The 23,884-nt window shown below is 38.1% G+C and overlaps 2 protein-coding genes across 2 annotated transcripts; one reads left to right on the forward strand and one right to left on the reverse strand.

The window, feature by feature from the left end:
* LOC109830938 (protein FAR1-RELATED SEQUENCE 5-like) lies at positions 2,826-4,314 on the reverse strand. Its single transcript, XM_020398291.1, has 2 exons — positions 4,149-4,314; positions 2,826-4,069 (listed from the first exon to the last, which is right to left on the reverse strand). Exons 1-2 carry the CDS (start codon positions 4,312-4,314, stop codon positions 2,826-2,828), a joined length of 1,410 nt encoding a protein of 469 aa, XP_020253880.1.
* Positions 16,204-23,608, forward strand: LOC109830521 (N-alpha-acetyltransferase 20). Its single transcript, XM_020397793.1, has 6 exons — positions 16,204-16,361; positions 16,478-16,568; positions 20,901-21,033; positions 22,532-22,601; positions 23,061-23,121; positions 23,234-23,608. Exons 1-6 carry the CDS (start codon positions 16,284-16,286, stop codon positions 23,323-23,325), a joined length of 525 nt encoding a protein of 174 aa, XP_020253382.1. The 5' UTR covers positions 16,204-16,283; the 3' UTR covers positions 23,326-23,608.

Consider the following 23,884-nt stretch of genomic DNA (forward strand, 5'->3'; position numbering starts at 1 on the left):
CTCGTGGACCAGCCGAATCACAAAATCGTGAAGAGGGGTTTACTGATTCCTTTCCTTTCGTTATCGAAGTAGAAATTTTGAAACGATAATCTTATCGAAGAAGATAGTCGTTCTTCTCCTGAAATCAAGTCAAGCGCTGGAATGTCAATGGATTGCTCCAACGAAACTATACGGCTCTGGCTCTTCTCTGCTCATGGAAGCTCCTAACACCCGATGCGTCGATGCTCGTCGAGAAACCGACCCCTAGGGGGTCGGTATTTTATAGCCTCAGGGTGTCTGTAACTGCAAAAACTCAACAACTGGTCAGAAATTAGTACGCGAGACAGTGTTTACTGTCTCGCTGGGCGAGGTCAGTTGGTTTGCTGTCTCGGCCCGCCGAGACAGTAAATTTTCCTTGTCTCGCCCAGCCGGAGACAGTTAAATACGATGTCTCGGAAAACGACAGCTTTCTCGCGGTTTCTGTAACTCGTTCTCCACGTGTTCAAACTCGTTATTTTGGCCAGGTTATCCACGTGATTTTCGCCCACGATGTTCAGGCCCACGTCCTTTGCGTAGTTAATGGGACACGGGTAGGGTAGTTAAAAGTTGGTTTTGACCATTTCCAACACTGTCTTCGCTGGCTGGCGAGACAGCAAACACTGTCTCGCTGGCGAGACAGCAAAGCATGTCTCGCTGGCGAGACAGCAAAGCCTGTCTCGCTGGCGAGACAGTTCATACCTGCTTTGATTTTCTTAAAGCAGTATGAGGTCCCTTTGAGTGATTTTCTCTATGTCTGGGATATCTATTAGCATTTTTTGACGCCTACATGTATATATTATGGGATGAAGTGGATATGTTTGTACAAATTGGCGCTATGCCTCGAGTTTTTACGGTTCTTGTATGTGTAACTGTGTGGAAATGTATTGCCAAAAGCTTAAGTTTACAGGTCTTTCATTAGTTGAGACTAGTGCAAGATTGTTTGAGATCAACCATTGCTACAGTATCATTCCTTTTGCATCTGTTCATAACCACACAGGAGCATGTTTTTTTTGGGAAATATTCTAAAATTTTTGGTTAGTTGCTGTTTTCAGAGTGTAGAATCATGGCTGCTTGTATATAAGAGATGGAAAGGCAAGGTTTTACTCCGAATTTAAGTCTATATGGGTACATTTTCTTTTCTGGCACATATCATATGAGTGCCTGTTTTTTTTCTGTCATACTGATTTCAATTTTTAGATTTTGAGTGAATGGGATTTGGTATGTTTGAGGACGGAAGTATGTTCAAAATTGTAAGTCCTTGGACTGCATCACTCTGTCAATTGGGAATTTGAATTTATGTGCAGAAAGTAAATGATGCAGAAAGTAGATGATGCAGCAAACATTTTCTCAGATGATGCAACCATCTATTTAGCAGCAAAAAATTTGTGATCACACACTCAAGTACCAAATTAAACCAACCAATTTAGCAACCATCTATAATGATGCAGAAAGTAGATGATGCAGAAAGTAGATGATGCAGCAAACAATTTGCCAAACAGTGCCTTGTTTCTCAACAGCAACCAATTTAGGAACCGGAGCTGCATTTGATCACACACTCAAGTACCAAATTAAACCAACCAATTTAGCAACCATCTATAATGATCAAATGCTCTTGTTTCTCCACTGATGACTAGCAAAAAAACATTACACCAAGTTGATAACTATCAAAACTATTACAGAACTATCACAAACATTACAGAACTATCACAAACATTTAGTAGGAAACAGCAGCAGCCTTAGCGGTGATCAAATGCTCTTGGGGTCGCGTATCTCCGCTGCCCATTTGCCCCATAGCTGCATATATACAATAACATTTACAAATAAAAAACTACTTATATATATTTGCAAGCAGGAAAATGAAATCTTAAGGACTCAACAGTATAAACAGATACTTTATAAAACAAAACGAATCAAATGTCTTTAAACCTGTAAACAGTGCCAACCATTCAGCTGAAACTGACCTGTAAGAATTCGGTTCATAAACTAAATGTTTTCGTACCTTGATGAAACTTCACGCAATAGTGAGAACTTCATCTGTATTAACAAACATTAAAAAACAAAGTCATTCATCACATTAAAAAAACACATTATATTAAAAAATGGCTTCATCAATATTATCTTGTAAATCACATTACCATCCTCAAAGGAATCCTCTAAATCATCAGTGGCTTCATCAATATTATCTTGTTCCATTGAATCACTACAAAAAAGTGATGATAGCAAAATATATTAAAAGATCATTGCACCAACTTAAAATAGTTTAAAAAAATAATAGCATTAGTATTACTCTCATAAATGATACACTACCTTGACAACTTTAGAGGGCAATTTCTGCTATCATGATTTTGTCCTCGCTTTCCACACAATTTGCATTTCCTCGGCTTGCATTTGCGGATCTCTCTTGATGGCTTTAACCTCTTCCCTTTAGGCCTTCCTTTTGTTCTTGCTTGACTTGGTTCATGAACTACATCTTGAGAACACTCCGCATTCATATAATGTCCTTCCACATCTTGTCCAATTTCTTCATCATTGATGAGTTTCAAACGTTGCACCTTATTAATAGCATCCATCATCATTTCACGCATTAATTCATATGCGTCATTAGAAGAAAGCCCCTCTTCGACCATTTCATTAGCTAAGCAATTTAGTTCACTAAAACGAGAAGCAAAATTAATTGTGGCATTATCTCCAATAATATTACCATCTCTAAGAACAACCCTTTTTCTGACATTTCGGCACCATCTTCTTAGAATATATTGCTCCGGTAACTCACTATGATTGGTAATTTTAAGATATGCCAAGATATGTCAGCATGGAATGCCCTTGAATTCAAACATGAGACACGAACAACGGACCATTTTAGTTGTTTTGCAATATATAATATGTCTCAATCTTTCATCATGACCACAAAAATTCAAATGGAAAGTACTTTCTCTTTCATTTTCTTTTACTAGCTCAATGTTATACATTAAGCTAGGTTGAAGCTCGTCTTGAAAAATATAAAAGATTTTTTTCGTGTAGATTTGGGCCATTTGTTTTTCCATTGACCATAAAGTCTTTAATTTTGGCTTTTTCTCTACTGTGCAATGATCTTCTTTAAGCTCCCCCTCTCTTTGTCTCGCCAAGACCCTCTGAAAGATGGTCACGAAATCATGAAGTGAATTCTTCCTTGATACATGCATTTTTAGCAATGCATTCATCCCTTCACTTCTTTGACTGCTAGACATTCCAGCCCAAAAAACCCAATTCTCTTCAAAAGAGCTAGCAGTCTCGGAGTCCCAAATAATTTCTTTGAAAGATTTCATAAATTCTGTACTATAAGCCCATTTACCCAACTTCTCCGGGACTTTGTCCAAGATATGCCAAATGCAAAACCTGTGCCGAATTTCTGGAAAAACTGTTTCAATTGCCTTGCATATGCCAAGACATTGATCTGTAATCATGCCCGAAGGAGGATGACCCATTGCTTCAATCCATTTGTTAAACAACCATACAAAAGACTTTGCCTCTTCGTTTGGAATAAAGCCACATCCTAAAAAAACACTTTGGCAATGGTGATTTACTCCTACAAACGGCACAAATACCAAGCCATATTGATTTGTGTTATGCGTGGCATCGAAGGAGACAACATCGCCAAAGTGTTGATAATTCATTCGAGCAATGCCATCCACCCAAAAACAATGAGTTAAGCGCTTCTCTTCATCAACTTCATAAACATAATAAAATGAAGGATTCTTCTCTTGTTCCGACTTGAAATGATCCAACATCATTTGTGCATCATGACTGCGCCTCTCCTCTCTCAAATATCTTTCATAATTTCTCACATCGGTCTCAATGCATCCAACTCTATGAAAACCTCCGCTAGCGTTTTCAAAGTAGGCCATTTGCTTGTTTGTTGGAATGTTCACCTCTCCAAACTGCTTTATCAATGTCTTTTTTGCACTTGTTACCTCACGGTTTCCCCTTAGAAAATGTGTTCTACTCGGCGAAGTAATTGTATGATTATGTTCTTCCACGAACTTGTAGACACTCCATTTGCCAATGTTTTTGTCTAATTTCAAGCGAATCAAGGCCTTACAATTAGTTCTAATTGTACCACATCGTCGAAGTGCTATTATGGATATCAAAACCTCCGGCCTTTCCGTAATTTTTGTAGAATTTTTCAGCGTCTTCTAAATTGCCGAAAGTCATTCCTAGTTTTGGTTTTAAGTGTTCATCAACAATTGGCACAACTAAGTTATCTAACTGAGATATTTGTTCATCAACAACATGGGAGCAACCATCTTCAGTTTCCATTGGATCAGACATCAAGAACAAACGTCAATAATAATTTTTACCTACAAAAATAAACATCAACAACAAACAGTTATTCAAAAAGTAACAGCTTTACAGAAACAATGAAACAACGAACGAGATTTTCAACAGCAACAATGAAACAATGAAACAACAGTTATTCAAAAATAATTTTACAGTTATTCAAAGATCCAGTAAATAGCTATAAATCAAAGTCCCTAAAACAAATAAAGGATCTGAACATCAAAATTTCAAAAACAACGAAATTTCAACAGCCTGCTGATGCTTCTATTGTTTGAACGAGTAAAAATCAAAATTCTCCTAAATCGATTCACTTTCACATACAACAAATCCTATATATTTTCAAATTCCCTAAAACATCAAATTCCACAATCAAAAAAGGCCTAAACCAAGCAAAAATCAAAACGCACCTAGGAGTGTCGGAGCGGAGTCATGGGGGCGGGGTCGGGTCGCGGAACCGGAGCTCGGGTCGGGGTGTTCACTGCCGCGCGGGCGTGTTCGCTGGGTGTCGGGCCGGCGTCGGAAACAGAGCTGCGTAGGGGTGTTCGCTGGGCCTGGCGGGGGCGGACACGCGGAGCTGGGTCGCGGGTCTGCGGATCGGAGATGGAAAGAACGAAGAAAGACTGTAGAGGAAGGAGGCGGTCTTCGACGGTTCTGGCGACGGGAGGAGGAGGGAGGAGCGCCATTACTCTACGCCGGGGGGGGCCGGGCGTCGGCGGCGGCGGGCGGATGCCCGGGCCTTCTCGCCGCCGCTCTGCCTTCGTCTTCGCTCACCTCCCGGTCCCTGTGTCTTTTCCGCGTGTCTGGCGGGCCCCGCCCCCCGCGGGGCTCCACGGCTGTGGCAGACAACCAGGTCAATGGGCGAGAAGAGGGGGAGGAGACGGAGGGCCAATGGGGAGAGAGAGGGAGAGTGTTTGTTTTGGGGGGCAGAGAGCGGGGTGTGGTGGAGTCATGTGGGAATAGGTTTTAATGACTCCTCTTCCAGTTAAAATCAATTATCGATCGCGGAAACTGCAAAAGACCCACCTTTTTCGCAGCGTGTTAGGTCCAGCTATTTAGAAGTGCGAAATCTTTCGCATGCCGAAGATTGCCTATAATATACTATATATATATATATATATATAGTATATATTATACTATAGTATGATATAATTACGTGTATAATCATATAGTATATATAATAATAGGAATAATTATATATGCAAGCAAGATAATAATAAATCTCAAAACTAGATTAGCACAAAAAGATAACTTGGATCTTTAACTCAAGGGATTAGACCTTAAATCAAAGAGCACCAAGCTCTGATACCAATTGTTAGACCCTAATGCCACTAGGAAAGAACCCTAGAGGGGGGTGAATAGGGTTTATGCTAATCTAATCCAATTTAAATGTCAATTAAAACTTATTAACAAATATATTCTTGCAAGATAGGTATACAACTAATTATGAGCAAGAATATGCAATATGAACAAAGGGCTATATCCTAGCAATAAGCTATACTATGAGATATATGTAAGGATATACAAAACACTCAAGGATAAACAAACTAAACTAGATAGTGGATTATATAAACAATGAGCAATATACAAAGGCGATATAAGATATGAACATAAAAAATAAGTGCGCCAATGCAATCACAAACAAACGATATGTTCACGAGCTTCGGTCCCCACGACCTACGTCCCCACTCCTCACCTCGAGGAGATCTCCACTATCACACCGGATTTTCTACGCTTACCCAAAAAGCGTTTACACCTCACAATACGGTTTTTTAGCTAACCGAAAACTTTACAATCCACACTCACAATGTAACTACACTAACTACCACCTCAAGTATTGATCTCTAGCCCGTGTCTCCCTCAAGTGTTAAGAATTACAACCTATCTCTAGGCATTACCATCTACCCCACTCCTCTTGGGACGACCCCGTCTCTCACCACACACTCCTCTTGGTGTACTAGTGTATTACAAGGTGAACCTCACAATTTAAGTACAAATACAAAGTGTTTGTTCTCTACAATGGATGAGAACGAATTATAAGCTCACTCTCTAAGTCACACAAACTCACAACCCAATTACACAATGTATGCAAATACAATAAACTTAATGGTTGTGTGTGTACAAAGAGATAAAATAAATCAAAACTAAACTCAATAAAATTCTAGCTTAATAACAATGATAATCAAATATATAAAAGAGATAGAGATAGAGTTTAGAAAAATTCTCAATAGATCAAGAGATAGAGGGAGAATAGTTGAATGCTCAAACTCCAATAGATGATCTCCTCAAGCTCTTGTAGAATTGATTTCACAAACTCAAACCCTCAATTGCTTAAAAGCTTCTAAACAAACATTAAACAAACTTAAACCCTTGTTTAAAACTCTTTTAAACTTGTTTAAAATATTTCATTAGTTAATATGAAAGATGAGAGCAAGAGGGGTATTTATACCCATTCAAAACTTTAGCAAAAACCCCAAGAAAAAGACCAAAAACCCATAAACAAACAAAACAGAAAACTAGTCGTTACTGTGCAACGGCTCTCTAATAAGTCGACTTATGAGTCGACTTATATGAGTTGACTCAGCAGACAAAAAGAACACAACTGGACAGCACTTCATAAGTCAACTTATGAGTCGACTCATGAGTCGACTTATGAGTCGACTTATAAGTGCACAAACCTGAAATGCACAGAAAAACTTAACTTTAAATCATGTTTAAAAATATCAAATAAATTCCAAAAATTGTAAAATTTGGGGAATAGTTTATAAACATGTTAATTAACATGTTACAAAAAGAATTTTTGGAATTGCACTTCTCAATAGTGAAAACTCATTATTTTACAAAACTAGTTCAAAACATGAAAGGTTGATATACATGAAATTTGATGTTTTAACATAAATACAACTTTGAAATATTTTCAAACGTTCTTATAGACTTAATAAAAGATGTATATCATGATTGTTAAGTCCATAAACAAGAATACAATATTTTCTCAAAATTGTATTTTCTATGCAATATATTCTTAAACAAAATAGAGTATGAAACATATGATTATATATATGAATGTAAATTTGTTTCATGTCTATATAGTTAAACCAAAACACAATAATAAATATGTAGTCTCATATTTATAAGCATGAAAACTTAAAACTATGTATGTATATATATATAACTATATATATATAAACATATCTGTATATGTATGACTACATATACATAGAAACCAAAAACTAAAATATGTATATATATAACTATAACTAATATATATCTATATAATATATTATAATATATTATATATATATATATATATATTAATATTATAGTATATATATATAGTTGGTCCATATATATATATATATAATAATATATATATATATATATATATATATATTAATATATATATATATATATATATAATATATGAAACATATGATGTATAATGTATATGTATGACTACATAATACAAGTAGACCAAAAACACTGCAGAACTCCTAAGGACTAAAATATGTATATATATAAATATTATAATATGTATAAAAACATATGTATATTATATACCAAAACTAAATATGTATATGTATAAACTATATGTATATATATATATATATATATATATAATAGTATATAATATATATATATATATATATATATATATTATATATATATATATATATATATATATAATATATACTGTATATATATATATGAAAACCAAAACTTGTGATATATATATATATAACTATATATATACAAGGAAACCAATATAATGTGTGTGTATATATGATTGAGCTTAAACTACTTAACACACATAATAGAAAACCTAAACTAAATGTTACCCAAGCTTGATTGATCTTCGATGTAGCTCAACTTGGTACACTTGCGGATGAAGCTAGAACTTGGATCTTCAATTTGAATTGCATAGGCTTCACTCCACAATTCCGCCAACCTCCATTGGATATGATCGTTGAAGCGTAATTCCATTCATCCTCCAACATGTTGTTTGTCTACAATAAATAAAATTATACAAACACTAGGCAAATAACATTAGAAGTAAATTGTTTGTTAAACATCATCAAAATAAGAAGGCCAACAAGATTACGACCCAGCATGAAAGTGCTAGGTCACTTGTTGAGTGTGGGATCGACTGAAAGGGACCCGCGCTATTTTTATTGTATTGCTGATAGTTTCAAGCTCTCCTTGGATCTTCTGGAGCTGGAGGAGGATTGGAGGGAGTACTTTTGTGTGGGCTTATGGAGCCGATGACATCTTTGACCGCTCGACCTGGCTGGAGGCAAACATGGAGGCCATAAGGCCAGTTGCTCTTAGTGGTCTGGAGAAGGAGGCCCTGAAGAAGATCTGTTCTTATGCCGGACCTTCGATCGTGGAGGACTTGGTGGAGGACATGTCCATGATCTTGTCTTCAACTGGCTTTGCGGTCAGGGTGAGCTCTCTTATTCCTCCGCCAGTGGAGGTATGTAATAGAGGCTCGAGGTCGAGAGAGAAGGCTCTGCTGGGGAGTCTCGAAAGAGATCAAAAAGGGGGGATTCTAACAGGAGGCTCCTCATGATTGAGGTTGCTCCCTCTTCTGGTGGGGTGAGGGATAGGAGAAGGGACTTGGCCGACTTTATGGATGCAGGGTTTGCTAGGGAATCTTCCCCGAGACCTGGACCGTCTTGTCGACCCGGTAAAGGGCCTCTTGCTTCGGGCAATGAGGTGGATGGCGCAGATGAGTCTTCTCCTGGCCCTGACGGTTACGCTAGCGAGGGAAGTCTGAAGGAAATGTCAAGCAACAACATTCATCAGGCTTTTCAAGCCCCATTTTGATTAGACGATAACCCGTAGGTTTTGCACCAAGGTCTTCATATTTCCCCCAAGGCTGAGAGGCGACTGTGGGAGTCGACCAAAGGGTTATGCCTTGGGTTTATTCCTGATAAGTTACCAAGGGCTTTGAATCCGACTAAGGAGACGTTGTGCCTTGGGCTTATCCTGATAAGGAGCCAAGGGCTTAGTTGCCGACTGAGAAGTCGTTATGCCTTAAGCTTATACTGATGAGGAGCTAAGGGCTTAATATTCAACTAAGAAGTCGTTGTGCCTTGGGCTTATCTTAATGAGAATCTAATGTCTTGTTACCGACCGAGAAGTCATTGTATCTTAGGCTTATCCTGATGAGGAGCCGAGGTCTTGACCGTGATGGTCGATGAGAGCCGAAGGAATCGATCACCTTGGGCTTACCCTGATAAGGAGCCAAGGGCTTTCTTACTGACTGAGAAGTCATTGTGCCTTGGGCTTATTCTGATGAGGAGCCAAGGGCTTGGTCATGATGGTTGATGAGAGCCGGAGGAATCGACCACCAGTTGTTCCTTGGGCTTACCCTGATAAGGAGCTAAGGGCTTGTTGCTGACTGAGAAGTCGTTGTGCCTTGGGCTTATCCTAATGAGGAGCCAAGGTCTTGTTATTCGACTAAAAAGTCGTTGTGCCTTGGGCTTATCCTGATGAGGAGCTAAGGGCTTGGTTGTCGACTGAGAAGTCATTGTGCCTTGGGCTTATCCTGATGAGGAGCTAAGGTCTTGACCATGATGGTCGATAAGAGCCGGAGAAATCGACCACCAATTATGCCTTAGGCTTACCCTAATAAGGAGCCGAGGGCTTTGTTGCCGACTGAGGAGTCTTTGTACCTTGGGCTTATCCTGATGAGAAGCTAAGGTATTGATATTCGACTGAGAAGTCGTTGTGCCTTGGGCTTATCCTGATAAGGAGCTAAGATCTTGATATTCGACTGAGAAGTCGTTGTGCCTTGGGTTTATCTTGATGAGGAGCCAAGGGCTTGGTTATCAACTGAGAAGTCGTTGTTCCTTGGGCTTATCCTGATGAGGAGCCAATGTCTTTCAAATCCGACTCGGAAGCCGAATGCCTAGAACCGTTAAGAGTTGGCTAGGTCTTTGGTGTTTTTTTTCTTTCTTTACTTTCATTGATTGTTGAAATTTGTACATCATGGAGCGCAACTTATCAATATTTAACGTCCGAATGGCGTCGAATTCTTGTTCTCTGCTCATATGTATTTTGAAGATCGCCTTTTGCAAGGGACAAGGCCGTCGAAACGGAACTTCCTGGTTGTTTCTTGTCGTCTTTGAACATTCCTGTTTTGACGAGGGCGAGTCGTAGCTTTATTTGCCATCTTCGTTGTTGTGTGACTTAGGACACTAAGTCTCTAGTCGTTTGAATATCCAGAGTGGGAGGTTGCCCTCTCTTTTGAGGGCGAGTTGTTTAGCTTTAGACATCGCTGAGTTGTCGACATATTTTCCATCTCATCGGCCAGGACCTTTCTGAACTTAAGTCTTTGTTAAGGTCTTTGCAGGCTGACGGTGGATGTGTCGATTTTCAACAGATCTTGCTTCACCATCGTTGGTTGCCCTGTATGGCCAGTGTCCTATTGATTGAGCCTTCGGAGGCTGGTGTTTTAATAGGAAGGGGCTAGGCAATTTTTGTGATGGGGGCATCTTGTTGGTGAAACCTCAGACGTCGGTGCTTTGTTCCCTAAAATTTAATGGGATCATAGTTTCCCCTTGGGGATTCCAGGAATAGCAACGACTAGACCATCCTGTGAATGGAGGAACCTTCTTGTAGGGAGAGTGCGAGTCGCATGCTTCGACCATCAGTGCTTGCTTTGGCTTTGGTGGTTCGAACTTCTGCCGAGGGGCAAGGCTGGATTTTCTAAGGAACTAATTATCAGGTGGCCCTCTGAGTTTTTCCCGCAATCTCATCCTTAGCAAGTAGGAACTCTCCTCTAAAGGTGGTGATGGTCTGAGGAGCCTGCCACAGACTTTATCGCTGCTCCTGAGCTCGAATGAGCTATCGCCGATGGGAGCTTAAGCAATATTGGATCTGATCATAATTCTTGTTGGAGGCGGGGTTCTATTTTGTGATCCAACTCTAAGCTCCTTGGCTATCCAGGAGGTGGAGTTCATCTGTGGCGGCGATAAGAAGCCTCGATAAGAAGCCTGTGCTTCATTTTCAAGCCAGACAAGCATCATAATGGTGTGTCTTCTATAGGAGGGCTCTCGGGGTTCTGGTAGCGGGTCCATCTTCTGGTGGATGGCTTGCTTGGCAAATACCCCCTAGAAAGCTGTTGAAGCCCTTGAGGGCTACGCCTGTGTTTGCTCCTCATAGCCTAGGCTAATCCTCCTTAGTTTGAATGATACAATTCCAGACTTTGTTTAGCTTGATTGGTGCGATTCTAGTAATGCTTCTTCAAGAATGAATAAGATCAGGTCCTTTCTCATAATTGGGTATGTTTTCTCAGAGAAGAAAGTAGGCCCCACGATAAGCACTAAACTGTTGATGTTCGATATCACACAACCAATGAGAGCTATCCGCTGATGGATGCAGCTCAGATCTTCACACTAATGACGAAGAGTGAGAGGGTGAGAGATGTGACCAACTCCTCCTCTGACTTTATGTCTGATTCCTAGAGCTCGGTACTGACGGACGACCTGCACACGCAAGAACCGTAAAAGGGCGGGGCTTGTTTCCCAATGGTACCTCCGACGGTCAAGTCAACTTGTGAGCTTGAGTGGGGTTTTTGGGAGAGTCCCGGGGCAATTAAGGTCCTTGTAGGGGGTAGTCTCTTTGAGTTATTAGTAAAAAGAAAAAATAGATCAAGAGGGAGAAATGATCCCCGGAGTTTAATGAAGGTCCAGCCTCCTTTTTCTTACCCTGCTTCTCTCCTTTTATAGTCAATCGCCTTTAAGACACGGATCCTTGGCTCTGACTATGCACATGAGGGCGGTTGGGAAGTGAGCGGACAGGCTGCTGAGTCATCCTTCGCTTTACAGATGTCGGCTTACGACTGGAAGGGAAGTTATTCGAGCACAGAAGAGGATGTCTCTACTATGTCCCAGATTTGACAGATGAGGCATGACGCAAGATAAGCTGGCTGCTTAGTCATTCTTCCTTCTACATATGTCAGATAGTGACTGGAAGGGAGGTCATTCGAGCACATGAGAGGATATCTTAGTAATATCTGAGAAGTAACTTGTGAGCCAGAGAAAGCTATGTATGCATGAGATTTGTCAGAGTTGAGATCTTGATGGGATCGATCAATACTGTAGTGTTGATTGATGTATATCTGAAGGGAGCTTAGTTGGATCTTATCCCCTTAGTAGAGACGGGTCGGTTTTTTGAATCGTCCCCATGACTTGCCGATCAGACAGTCGAGTGAGCCTCTGGCCGAGTAGACAACCGAGTAGATGGCTGAGCCGACTATTTGAGGAGTTGTCTCGATTATGAGGTGGGCAGACTCTTGAGGAGTCGTCTTGATTATGAAGGGTCGACTACTCCCGCGCTTTGCGTCGGTAAAGATAACTCGTCGCTCGATGGGTTAATAGATTTGTTCTTGGCTGGGCTTTAGGCCGCTAAGCTGGCTTGGGTCATAGCTCTCTCGGGCCTTTGAAGACAGTTTCTCGATATTTTTATCTTTAGATGCGAATTACCATAACAATTAGTTCACAAGTGAGAATAAAATCTTATTTTCTAATAATGCCCTTACAACAACATAGATTTTTAAAAAGATAAAAATTATCATTAATGATAATAACTAAACAATTTTATTTTTAAAAACAAACTTCATAAAAATAGGCAATATTTCGTGCTTCTATCCTAGAATCCATTTCCCTATATATGCAAGCCTAAGGAAAAAACATCTTAATCAATTGTTCATACATATCCATGTTATTAATCTGGTTATGTCGCTCAATAAGACAAGATTTTTAGATTTATTTTTGTTATCAATAGGGGTGTAATTGAAAATTACATAACTAATTTGATTCTCACTTGAATGGGAATGCACATTCCTCATCAATTCACTTGGAATGCTTATTTTTTGTAGTGTACTTACTCATCCAATTTGCACCATCACCCCATCTCTTATTAAAGTATGCGTTTAATCTATAAAACGTCCTTGCAACTAAGGCACTAATTGGTACAGCACAGGCACCCTTAAGCACACCATTAAAACTTTCAGAGTAATTAGTCGTCATCATACAATAACGCACTCCACTATCTTTACATAATCCCATCGATCTTCGTATTACAACTTCAAGTTTTGTTCAATCCAATTGTGTGCTTCAACTGATAGGGATTTAATTTTCTCTCTACAATGCTCATATACAAATGAGTCAGTGGCACACCCAGCTTGTCACAGTAAATTTTGTAAATTGACCTCTCCATGTTTTCTCTTAAAATTAGATCTTATATGCTGCAAGCAATAACAGTGATGATGTGGTGCACTCCACCCCTCATGCAAGGCTCGTGGAATTCCTTTCATTCAGTCAGAAATAAAGGTAATAACTCTTGGACTTTGAACAGTCGGAATGTATTTGTAAATACACTGAAAAAACCACTTCCAACTCGATGTATCCTCCACCTCCACAACTGAGAAAGCTATTGAAAATAGCCCACGGTTTGCATCTACACCGGTCATAACCAAGAGCACTCCTTTGGATTTGCCATATACATGTGTTCCATCGATGCTTAAGAGCGAACAACAAAAAGAAAACCCTTTGATAGCGGGCCAAATGCCCAAAATACCCGGATGAACCTCTCCATTTCTGGCGCGATCTCCTTAGACACTATCTCATATTCAGTACCCGGATTTTTCATCTTAATTGCTGCAAGATAATGTGGAAGTTTTGATAAGATTCTTCCCAATCTCCAAAGATTTTAGTCAACATCTTCCTCTGTGCATCATATACTTTAAACTTGGATATAGTTATGCCTTTCATAGCACGAACCGTTATAATTATCTATCCTGGAGTAAGATCAAATTCCCACCTAACTTAGGGCATAATTAGCTTCATGATATAAGTGGAAGTTGTTGTCTTATAATCATTAGCGACAGTCGGATTGCAACATGTATGAAGTCCGTAATAACTTGAGATCATAAATTACCCGTTAGATTTTTTCCTAACACCTGCATTAAGCTTCCATGAACATTTTAAATTTCTATCGTATGCAGCACTTGTATAAGCGGCTTAACATTTCTCATTGAAGTAACACTTTACATGGTAACTAGTTGTATTGGATTTTACCGGCTTGAATTTGACCCGGTTCCTAATTGCCCATTCATGTATAACAAAAATTAAGCTTTCCTTATTCTCGAATAGATCTCCTTTTTTGAAAGTGATATCCTCGGGTCGATCGAAATTAGGACCAGGCTCAACTAACTTAGCTTGTGAGTTATTTATCCACTCGTCATTTTTAAACTCTTCGGGCAACGGTTCTTCAGACTCTACATAATCGTTGTTCACGCAATATTCATTCATCCAACTTGCGTCATCATTGTTCTCTCAAATTGCAAACTGCATACTATCAAGACGTTCCTCCTCGGACTCAACATCTTCACTATCATCATCAGCATCTACATATTCGTCATCTTCTATTATAGAACCACCAACCGGTAAATCAATTGAAACATGACCCGATGCATTGTGAAACATGTCACTTGACATTGCACCTGAGTCATTTTTAAGTGCAAGGTACTTTGAGATAACGAGATTTGACTTTCAAGCATGCGAGAGAACTCTCCGTGAGCATATGAAACTTCAACAACCCCAGACTTTAGAATATTTTCAATAAACAACTCAATTACGATTTGTTTATCCTCAAGTTGTATCATGTCATTCAATTCTTCATTAGTGGTGATCTCTACAGCAATTGTTCTGTTTTCATTTATTGGACAATTACAGAAGATCTTAATGACATTTTTGGCATGATTAATTCTGGTAACTCTGTATATTTGCTCCATCATTCCATCGAAATTATAATTTCTAGACAACGTGAACATTTTTCTAGAGCCTCCGTCATATATAGGCAAATTATTCATTCCAACACTCAATTTTCCATTGAATAAGCAAATAATCGGAATTCCACCATCATATATAGGCAAATTATTCATTCCAACACTCAATTTTCCATTGAATAAGCAAATAATCGGAATTCCATTCGCCATTTTAACTGAAGAATTAAAATTTCGGAATTCCATTCGCCATTTTAACTGAAGAATTAAAATTTGACGTATACAAATTAGATATTTTACAAATTAATGATCATAATTAATTATTTCCTCTAGATATACCTCTAGATATACAATATTAACTAAGCAAAATTGAGAAATTTATGAAAAAATATGAAATTGTTACATTGATGAAATTTTTCGGATCTCGTCGGCGTTGGAGAGTGTAGACGGCGTCGGTGTCGGAGATAATAGACGGCGTCGGATTTGAGGGAGGAGGGAGTGAGTTGGATTTAGGAGAGAGAGAACGGGTTTGGGAGAGACGGAGATTGGGTTTGGGTGTGGCAATCGGGTTTGGGAGAGAGTTCAATGGGTTTGAGAGGGAGTGAGATGGGTTTGGGAGAGAGTTCAATGGGTTTGGGAGGGAATTCAATGGGTTTGGGAGAGAGAAGAGAGATTGAGAGTGAGATCGGGAGTGAGACGGGTTTGGGAATAGCGGTTGTGCCCAATTTAGGGCACATCTGTTTAAATAGTCGACTTTTCTACGGGACTAGCAGTCCCGTAGATCTGGGCCAAAAGTCTCTGTTTTATGTACGGTACTACGAGTCTCGTATGTTTTCTGGGACTACTAGTCTCGTATGTTTTCTGGAATGATACGGGACTACTAGTCTCGTATGTTTTCTGGGAGCACTAATCAATGATTAGTGCTCTTGAAAACATACAGAAATAGTACTCCCGTATGTTTTCAGCTGGACGTTTTTTAAAATTGACCTTTTTTAGCTTGTTGGCCAAGAAAAGGTCGATTTTGCTAAATATTTAGCAAAAATGGTGGATTTTGCTAAATATTTAGCAAAATCAGCCTATTTTAAAAAATTTCCCCTCGTGTGAAGGCGGAGCAAAGCGAAAAAGAGGAGGAGGAAGAGGAAGAGGAAGACGAAGAAGGATGACGACGATCCGCAGATTCTGCTGCAACGATCTCCTCCGCTTCGCTAACGTCAATCTCGACCATCTAACTGAAACTGTAATCTCCCCCTTTTCGTCGTCCCTTACTTTATTTATTTATTCGTTCATTTTTCCCAAAAAGAAAAAAGAAAAAATTTCTCATTTTCTCTGGTTCTTGATTTCGTTATTACGCAGTTCAATATGTCCTTCTACATGACTTATTTGGCTCGTTGGCCTGATTACTTCCACGTTGCCGAGGGCCCTGGCAACAAAATCATGGGTTACAGTAAGCCCCCCTCATCCACTGTGTTTTAATTGTAATTTGTTGTACTAAGATGAGTCTTAAATTGGGTATTCTGGGGGAAGAAAATGATTGAGGATTGGATATATAAGAGTTAATTTGAGCTGACCCTTGTTGCGAAACACTGAGATTATGAATTCTGATAATAATAAAAATGTCTATCACTGTGTTCCCTTTTCTTGGTAATACTTTCTTGTTGTTTACCTCTTGAGGATTGCAACTTATGATCTCTAAAGGATATCATCTGTGCCTCATGTCACGCCAAACCTAAGATATACTCAATGGGCGAAAGAAAACTGGGTTCTCGTTGATATGTAGGTCCCACCAGTGGACTGGTTAGAAATATAGACTACCGTCATTTTACCATTGCAAGATGAGAGTTCGCAGGGTGCCTCTCTCTCTCTCTCTCTCTCTCGTGGTGGCACTTGTAAGACAGTTAACACGATTCGCTAATGGGGATTAGTGATGTACTTGTTTAATATGTAGTTGACTTTAACAATCTGTTCCAAAGTAGGTAACTGAGACGGCCGAGGTATTACTCCACTCCCCAAAATAAATGGCTCTAAAATCAATTGCCACCATCAAGAATGGAACACTTTAATGAGGTTACTAAAATTCCTTTACAACTACTAATGTAGGACATGGACCTAACAGATCTCGGACAAAGTGAAGATTTTGCTCTGTGTGAATTATGAAGTACACCATTTGATTTTTATCTCTCACAAGAAATATAAATACTTAAGATATGTTGATTACATGAAATTGGGATGGTTAAAGAGGAGATAGCCTTTAACAGAACTGAATGGAGTTATGGAACAATAAGGTTCATGTAGCCAACACCAAAAAATACGGAATAAAGGTTGTGTTGTTGTTTTTGTTACCTGGTAGTGTGTTCCTTTTGGGTCTTCGTCTTATGCATGTTTAAAAGTTAAAAGGAATTCTCCGTATATTATTTTCCTTCTTGTTCTATTCCTCTTCTCATGAATTTGAATTTTTAGCTTTATGGCTAGCCCTTCGCTTATCCATAGTTTCTCGTCCCAAGGATTCCACGATAGTTAAGAGAGGGTTGATTTCATATTTTCAATTGTAGAACTTTCTCAAATCTTCTATAGGCTTTTGTTTCAAAGGCAAGATCATGATGATGAGATGATAAATACTGGTCTTGATCGTCTTGCATAAAAGCAACATTTATGATTGTTGTTCCATACAGTTCTTGGTTCTACATGCTGCTGATGAGAAAAACTGAAAAACAATATCCATAAATGAATCTCAATAGACATGAAAGATAGTTATAGGCTGGCAAGAAATGGGCATATTATGATGAGGCATGGTAATAACTTTTTCATTTTTCTGTTCTTTGTTCTGGCTTGCCATATGATCTTTTTAATGCATATAATAAAATCCTCCTGGATGATATTGTGGGAAGCAGTTTGTTCATTCATAAATTATTACAACAACACTAGGACAGAGAAAATTGCAGGTAATGTTTCTGATGATTTTTTTTCCTCAGAACTAGCCCTCTATTTTCAATCATCAGCTTTTGATGATTGCGGTATACAAGGACACTTGAACAAACAGGCTTTGATTAAGGTTGCCATTTTCTACTTCGAGTTTAACGCTTTAACTCACGTTCAATCTTCTCCAATTTCCAATTGATTGAAGTTACTTGAACTGATTATCATACTCTTCAAGGCTGCCAGAATGATTGAGGATTGGATATATAAGAGTTAATTTGAGCTGACCCTTGTTGCGAAACACTGAGATTATGAATTCTGATAATAATAAAAATGTCTATCACTGTGTTCCCTTTTCTTGGTAATACTTTCTTGTTGTTTACCTCTTGAGGATTGCAACTTATGATCTCTAAAGGATATCATCTGTGCCTCATGTCACGCCAAACCTAAGATATACTCAATGGGCGAAAGAAAACTGGGTTCTCGTTGATATGTAGGTCCCACCAGTGGACTGGTTAGAAATATAGACTACCGTCATTTTACCATTGCAAGATGAGAGTTCGCAGGGTGCCTCTCTCTCTCTCTCTCTCTCTCGTGGTGGCACTTGTAAGACAGTTAACACGATTCGCTAATGGGGATTAGTGATGTACTTGTTTAATATGTAGTTGACTTTAACAATCTGTTCCAAAGTAGGTAACTGAGACGGCCGAGGTATTACTCCACTCCCCAAAATAAATGGCTCTAAAATCAATTGCCACCATCAAGAATGGAACACTTTAATGAGGTTACTAAAATTCCTTTACAACTACTAATGTAGGACATGGACCTAACAGATCTCGGACAAAGTGAAGATTTTGCTCTGTGTGAATTATGAAGTACACCATTTGATTTTTATCTCTCACAAGAAATATAAATACTTAAGATATGTTGATTACATGAAATTGGGATGGTTAAAGAGGAGATAGCCTTTAACAGAACTGAATGGAGTTATGGAACAATAAGGTTCATGTAGCCAACACCAAAAAATACGGAATAAAGGTTGTGTTGTTGTTTTTGTTACCTGGTAGTGTGTTCCTTTTGGGTCTTCGTCTTATGCATGTTTAAAAGTTAAAAGGAATTCTCCGTATATTATTTTCCTTCTTGTTCTATTCCTCTTCTCATGAATTTGAATTTTTAGCTTTATGGCTAGCCCTTCGCTTATCCATAGTTTCTCGTCCCAAGGATTCCACGATAGTTAAGAGAGGGTTGATTTCATATTTTCAATTGTAGAACTTTCTCAAATCTTCTATAGGCTTTTGTTTCAAAGGCAAGATCATGATGATGAGATGATAAATACTGGTCTTGATCGTCTTGCATAAAAGCAACATTTATGATTGTTGTTCCATACAGTTCTTGGTTCTACATGCTGCTGATGAGAAAAACTGAAAAACAATATCCATAAATGAATCTCAATAGACATGAAAGATAGTTATAGGCTGGCAAGAAATGGGCATATTATGATGAGGCATGGTAATAACTTTTTCATTTTTCTGTTCTTTGTTCTGGCTTGCCATATGATCTTTTTAATGCATATAATAAAATCCTCCTGGATGATATTGTGGGAAGCAGTTTGTTCATTCATAAATTATTACAACAACACTAGGACAGAGAAAATTGCAGGTAATGTTTCTGATGATTTTTTTTCCTCAGAACTAGCCCTCTATTTTCAATCATCAGAAAGGTTTATAGTTTCGGTACTTATTTTTTGAAATTATGAGGTAGCTCCTGTGCTCTGAAAATGTTGTCAAAATAATAAGAAGAAGAAGAAAGAAAGAAAGAGCAGTGCATGTAAAACAGCCTATGTTCTTGTAGGTTCATCCGAAGCAACTTTGGTCTACAATATATTGGTTAATGAGTGGAAAGTGACATTAGTTAGGTTTAACTAAAGGTTTATAGTTTCGGTACTTATTTTTTGAAATTATGAGGTAGCTCCTGTGCTCTGAAAATGTTGTCAAAATAATAAGAAGAAGAAGAAAGAAAGAAAGAGCAGTGCATGTAAAACAGCCTATGTTCTTGTAGGTTCATCCGAAGCAACTTTGGTCTACAATATATTGGTTAATGAGTGGAAAGTGACATTAGTTAGGTTTAACTTTATGATGAAACTAATAGCAGTAATAAATTGTTTTCCCCCCTTCATGTCTACCAATATATGATTTTGCACAGGGCATTTAAGACTGGTGTAAGCTTTCAGGGTTGAAACTCATTTATTTGTTTTTTTTTTATTTTTTGTTTCTCTAATTTTTGATTCCAAACCTTTTTTGTGAATCAATTGTATAAAACTCCTTGGTTACTGATGTACAGAAATGAAAGCCCAATACAGATTTGAGAAGAGGTCTAATTTAGTTGGAGAAACCCCATCCTCCAAACAAATTGTAGTATAAATATAAAAGTATAAATTATTCTTTGATGTATACTGTGAGTGTCAGATTACTGTAGCATTTATTGTTTTCTCTTTCTCCCTTGTGTGTGAGGTGATTTGAGCCTTTTGTTGTTTCTATATGAGTTATTTCTGCTACATTCTAGGTTATTTCTCTTTCAAGAAAATATGTGATTCTATAACATAATGTATCATGTGTTCTTTCGATGCGTTTTTTTCTCCTTAGAACTAGAGTTTGAATTTTTATTGTTTTATTTTCTCCCTTTTGCTTATGAGGTCATTGGTGTCTTTTAGTTGTTTCTTTTTGAGTTGTGTACATTAAATAAAATATCATTATGTAACATAATGTGCCATGTGTGCTTCCTATGCATTTTTTTCCTCCTCGAAACTGGAGTTTGAATTTATAGTAAATGGATCAGGTAATTTTCTGGCGACTTTTTGTTGCAGTTATGGGAAAAGTTGAAGGGCAAGGTGAATCTTGGCATGGGCATGTTACTGCAGTAACAGTAGCTTCAGAGTATCGAAGGCAGCAGTTAGCCAAGAAACTTATGCACATGCTGGAGGATATCAGTGACAAAATGTAACTATCTCAACCTGATGACTCCTCACAGACACAATCTTAAAACTACATGAAAAGAAAATAGAACAAGATTGCTGTTCTGTGCAAATTCCCATAGTATAATTGAATGTTACCTTTTGATTGTACTTTTAGCTTCCGGCATACACTTTCTTGGCTTTGATACCTCAAAATTAAATTCATTTCAATTACTCCTGTATCACGGCGGGAGGAATTTTTTTGAGTTATTCTTCAAGTGAAAGTTCAGGGTATTGATTACTCGATTAAATTTAATTCCTTCTTTTATTTATTATTTGTCGATCTAAGTTGAATGAAGTTCCAAATAACAGAAATTGTAAAATACTGCATGTATTTCTTAGTCTTTCTGAGGATATGAGCGCAATGATCGTTTACGTTTGCTTGGACTCAAATTTGTGGTAGCAAGTCCAGTGAAGGTTAGCATAATCATTGCACAGATGATCTGACAGCTGTTATGAAAGGAAGATCAATCTCCAAAGATGTTCATGTTTTCTCAACAGGATGTTTTCATTGTACATGTTCCCATCAATGTCTTGTGTCCTTTCTTTGTGCTTCTGTTCGCAAATTTATATGAGGATGCCGACACAGTATGAATGTATGATTCGTCATTATGCATGTTTCTAGGTGAACAAGGTTTTACTAAAAAACTAACCTTAGATTGGACTCATAATTTCCTCCTTCAAGAAAGAGGTTCAAGAAAATGTATCATTTGAGAAACTTTTGGCCTACAGAATAAAACTGTTATTGACTGTATCATCCAATCCTTCTTCCCAAAAAAATGAGTGGAATTTATGGAGCCATGTTCAGAAGGCTTCACATAGGCATTTTTTGCCCACAACATGGGTCCTGTATATTTGTTCAGTAAATATTTTGAGAACTTTGCAAGGTGTTTTGAAGAATATTTCTGAGTTATTGTGTCTTGTTTCGGCTTTTTAAAAAAGGCTGTTTTTAGTTATCATTAAACTAGCATGCTGTGTTGATGCTTGGAAATTGGTGTCATTGCATCTTATGTTCGAGCATTTCAACAAAGGGTTTGCTTGAGTTCTTAAACTGAGGCGATTCTTTTATACTTGGAAATGAGCACAGAATGGTAAAATCAATTCCTTGGTAGGACTAATCTGTCCACTAATTTTTTCTGATATGACATTTGGTTGCACAATAAAGCCTTCGTGAACATTCATTTTTAACCACATAAAGCTAGATGTTCAAAAGGTTAAATTATAAAGCATATGCTGTTTCTACTATTGTCATTGCAATTTTTGTGCTTGTGTTTCCGTTTCAGTTGCACTTATTCTCACCAATCCATGAGACTATGCTAAGATATGCAAGGATGTCTTCCTTTCTGGTGAAAATTCTGCTTATTGCAATCCGATTTGCATATTAGTTCAGTTTTTTCCCTCCTTGGATCCGATGTTTGGTTATATGTCTGCTACTTTTCTAATCTATGACAAAGTCTTATGCCCTTAAATATTGCTGGTGGCAGGGATAAGGCTTACTTTGTAGATCTCTTTGTCAGGGCATCCAATATGCCGGCCATCAAAATGTATGAAAAGGTATGCCATTTGTGAACTGACTTAGACATTCAACCTTCTGGAAAAGTCAAAATAATGAGAAAGATTCAAGGTTATTAGTGAATGCATTGTGTTATCACCAAAGAGCTCTTGTTAATGCTAAATCTTTCTGAACAGTGCACTTTTGAGCAAATAATTTCCTTTGTGACTCTGAAATATTTCCTTTTTGGCATCAAAACTTAGAAAATCTACCGACACTTTGTTATGTTTGTGTGATTCTTCCATCTTTGGTAAGACAAAGACATAGGTAGTTAAGAGTCTTTTTCCCCTTGATATTATAGAGATCCATATAACAAAACCTTTTTTTTAGGATAAGCCTGGATATTTCACCTTTTTCTTTTCGACTTTTTATATGTGATAGGAGGTATATACTTCCCTACATGCAGGCAATTGTAGTTTTCTATAATATAAAAATTCTCCTGATTTGAACTTGTTGAACAGCTGGGATATGTAATATATCGACGGGTGTTGCGCTATTACTCTGGGGAAGAAGATGGCTTGGGTGAGTCATTGCTTCCACCAAATTACGACTTTTCTACATTATATCTTGGAGCCACTTTTGGAAAATTACTGATGTTGCGTTTTGTCACTGTTGTACTCCCCATCATTTGTAGATATGAGGAAAGCATTGTCTCAGGACGTAGAGAAGAAATCCATCATCCCCCTGAAAAGGCCTGTGACAACCGATGAACTTGAGTATGATTGACCGTTCATCTCCAGTGTAACTTTTCGAGATGCTTGAGGGGAGTTGTACGAGTTGATGTCTGATGTAATAGAGATAACATGCAACATGAAGATTTCCTTCCTTGTGAACTTTGTCACATGTTTTGAGATATTCGGTAATGTGTGGCTAAGTATGACTTTTTGACCTCGATGGTAACTCTGAAATTTGTAGCTGCTGTGTTTGTTGTCAGTTTATGGTCTACTTTAAAGTCTGAGGTTTCCAGAATGGTGATTCTAAATTTGTTCAGGTTGAAATATTGATCTCATATGGTACTCTTTAAGTTGGTCCTAAAACACTTCATCTTAAGCTCTCTTGTATATTTTTCTTTTGCTAAAGCTCAATACTAGTACCATCATGGTACGGGCAAATACTTGATTATCGTATGAACTCTGGACAAAGAATGAAACAGCTAGAGAATCTACTGATAGTTACTGAATCTTTTCTTAGTTATTATATGATTGTTTTGGTCTCGAAAACATCTTTTTTCGTCTAAAAGCTGTCAAGAATGAAGAATCTGAATTTGACGTCGGATAGAGATTGA

Source organism: Asparagus officinalis, chromosome 2 (assembly GCF_001876935.1).
Source record: "Asparagus officinalis chromosome 2, Aspof.V1, whole genome shotgun sequence".
NCBI classification, from domain to species: domain Eukaryota; kingdom Viridiplantae; phylum Streptophyta; class Magnoliopsida; order Asparagales; family Asparagaceae; genus Asparagus; species Asparagus officinalis.

Bases quoted from the DNA above. Each gene is read 5' to 3' on its own strand.
- LOC109830938 (XM_020398291.1), bottom strand. From the start codon at position 4,314: ATGGAAACTGAAGATGGTTGCTCCCATGTTGTTGATGAACAAATATCT. The intron at 4,070-4,148 runs GTTTTGATATCC...GCTTGAAATTAG, and splicing joins AAATTACGGAAAGGCCGGAG to ACAAAAACATTGGCAAATGG.
- LOC109830521 (XM_020397793.1), top strand. From the start codon at position 16,284: ATGACGACGATCCGCAGATTCTGCTGCAACGATCTCCTCCGCTTCGCT. The intron at 16,569-20,900 runs GTAAGCCCCCCT...TTTTTGTTGCAG, and splicing joins CAACAAAATCATGGGTTACA to TTATGGGAAAAGTTGAAGGG. The intron at 21,034-22,531 runs GTAACTATCTCA...TGCTGGTGGCAG, and splicing joins GAGGATATCAGTGACAAAAT to GGATAAGGCTTACTTTGTAG.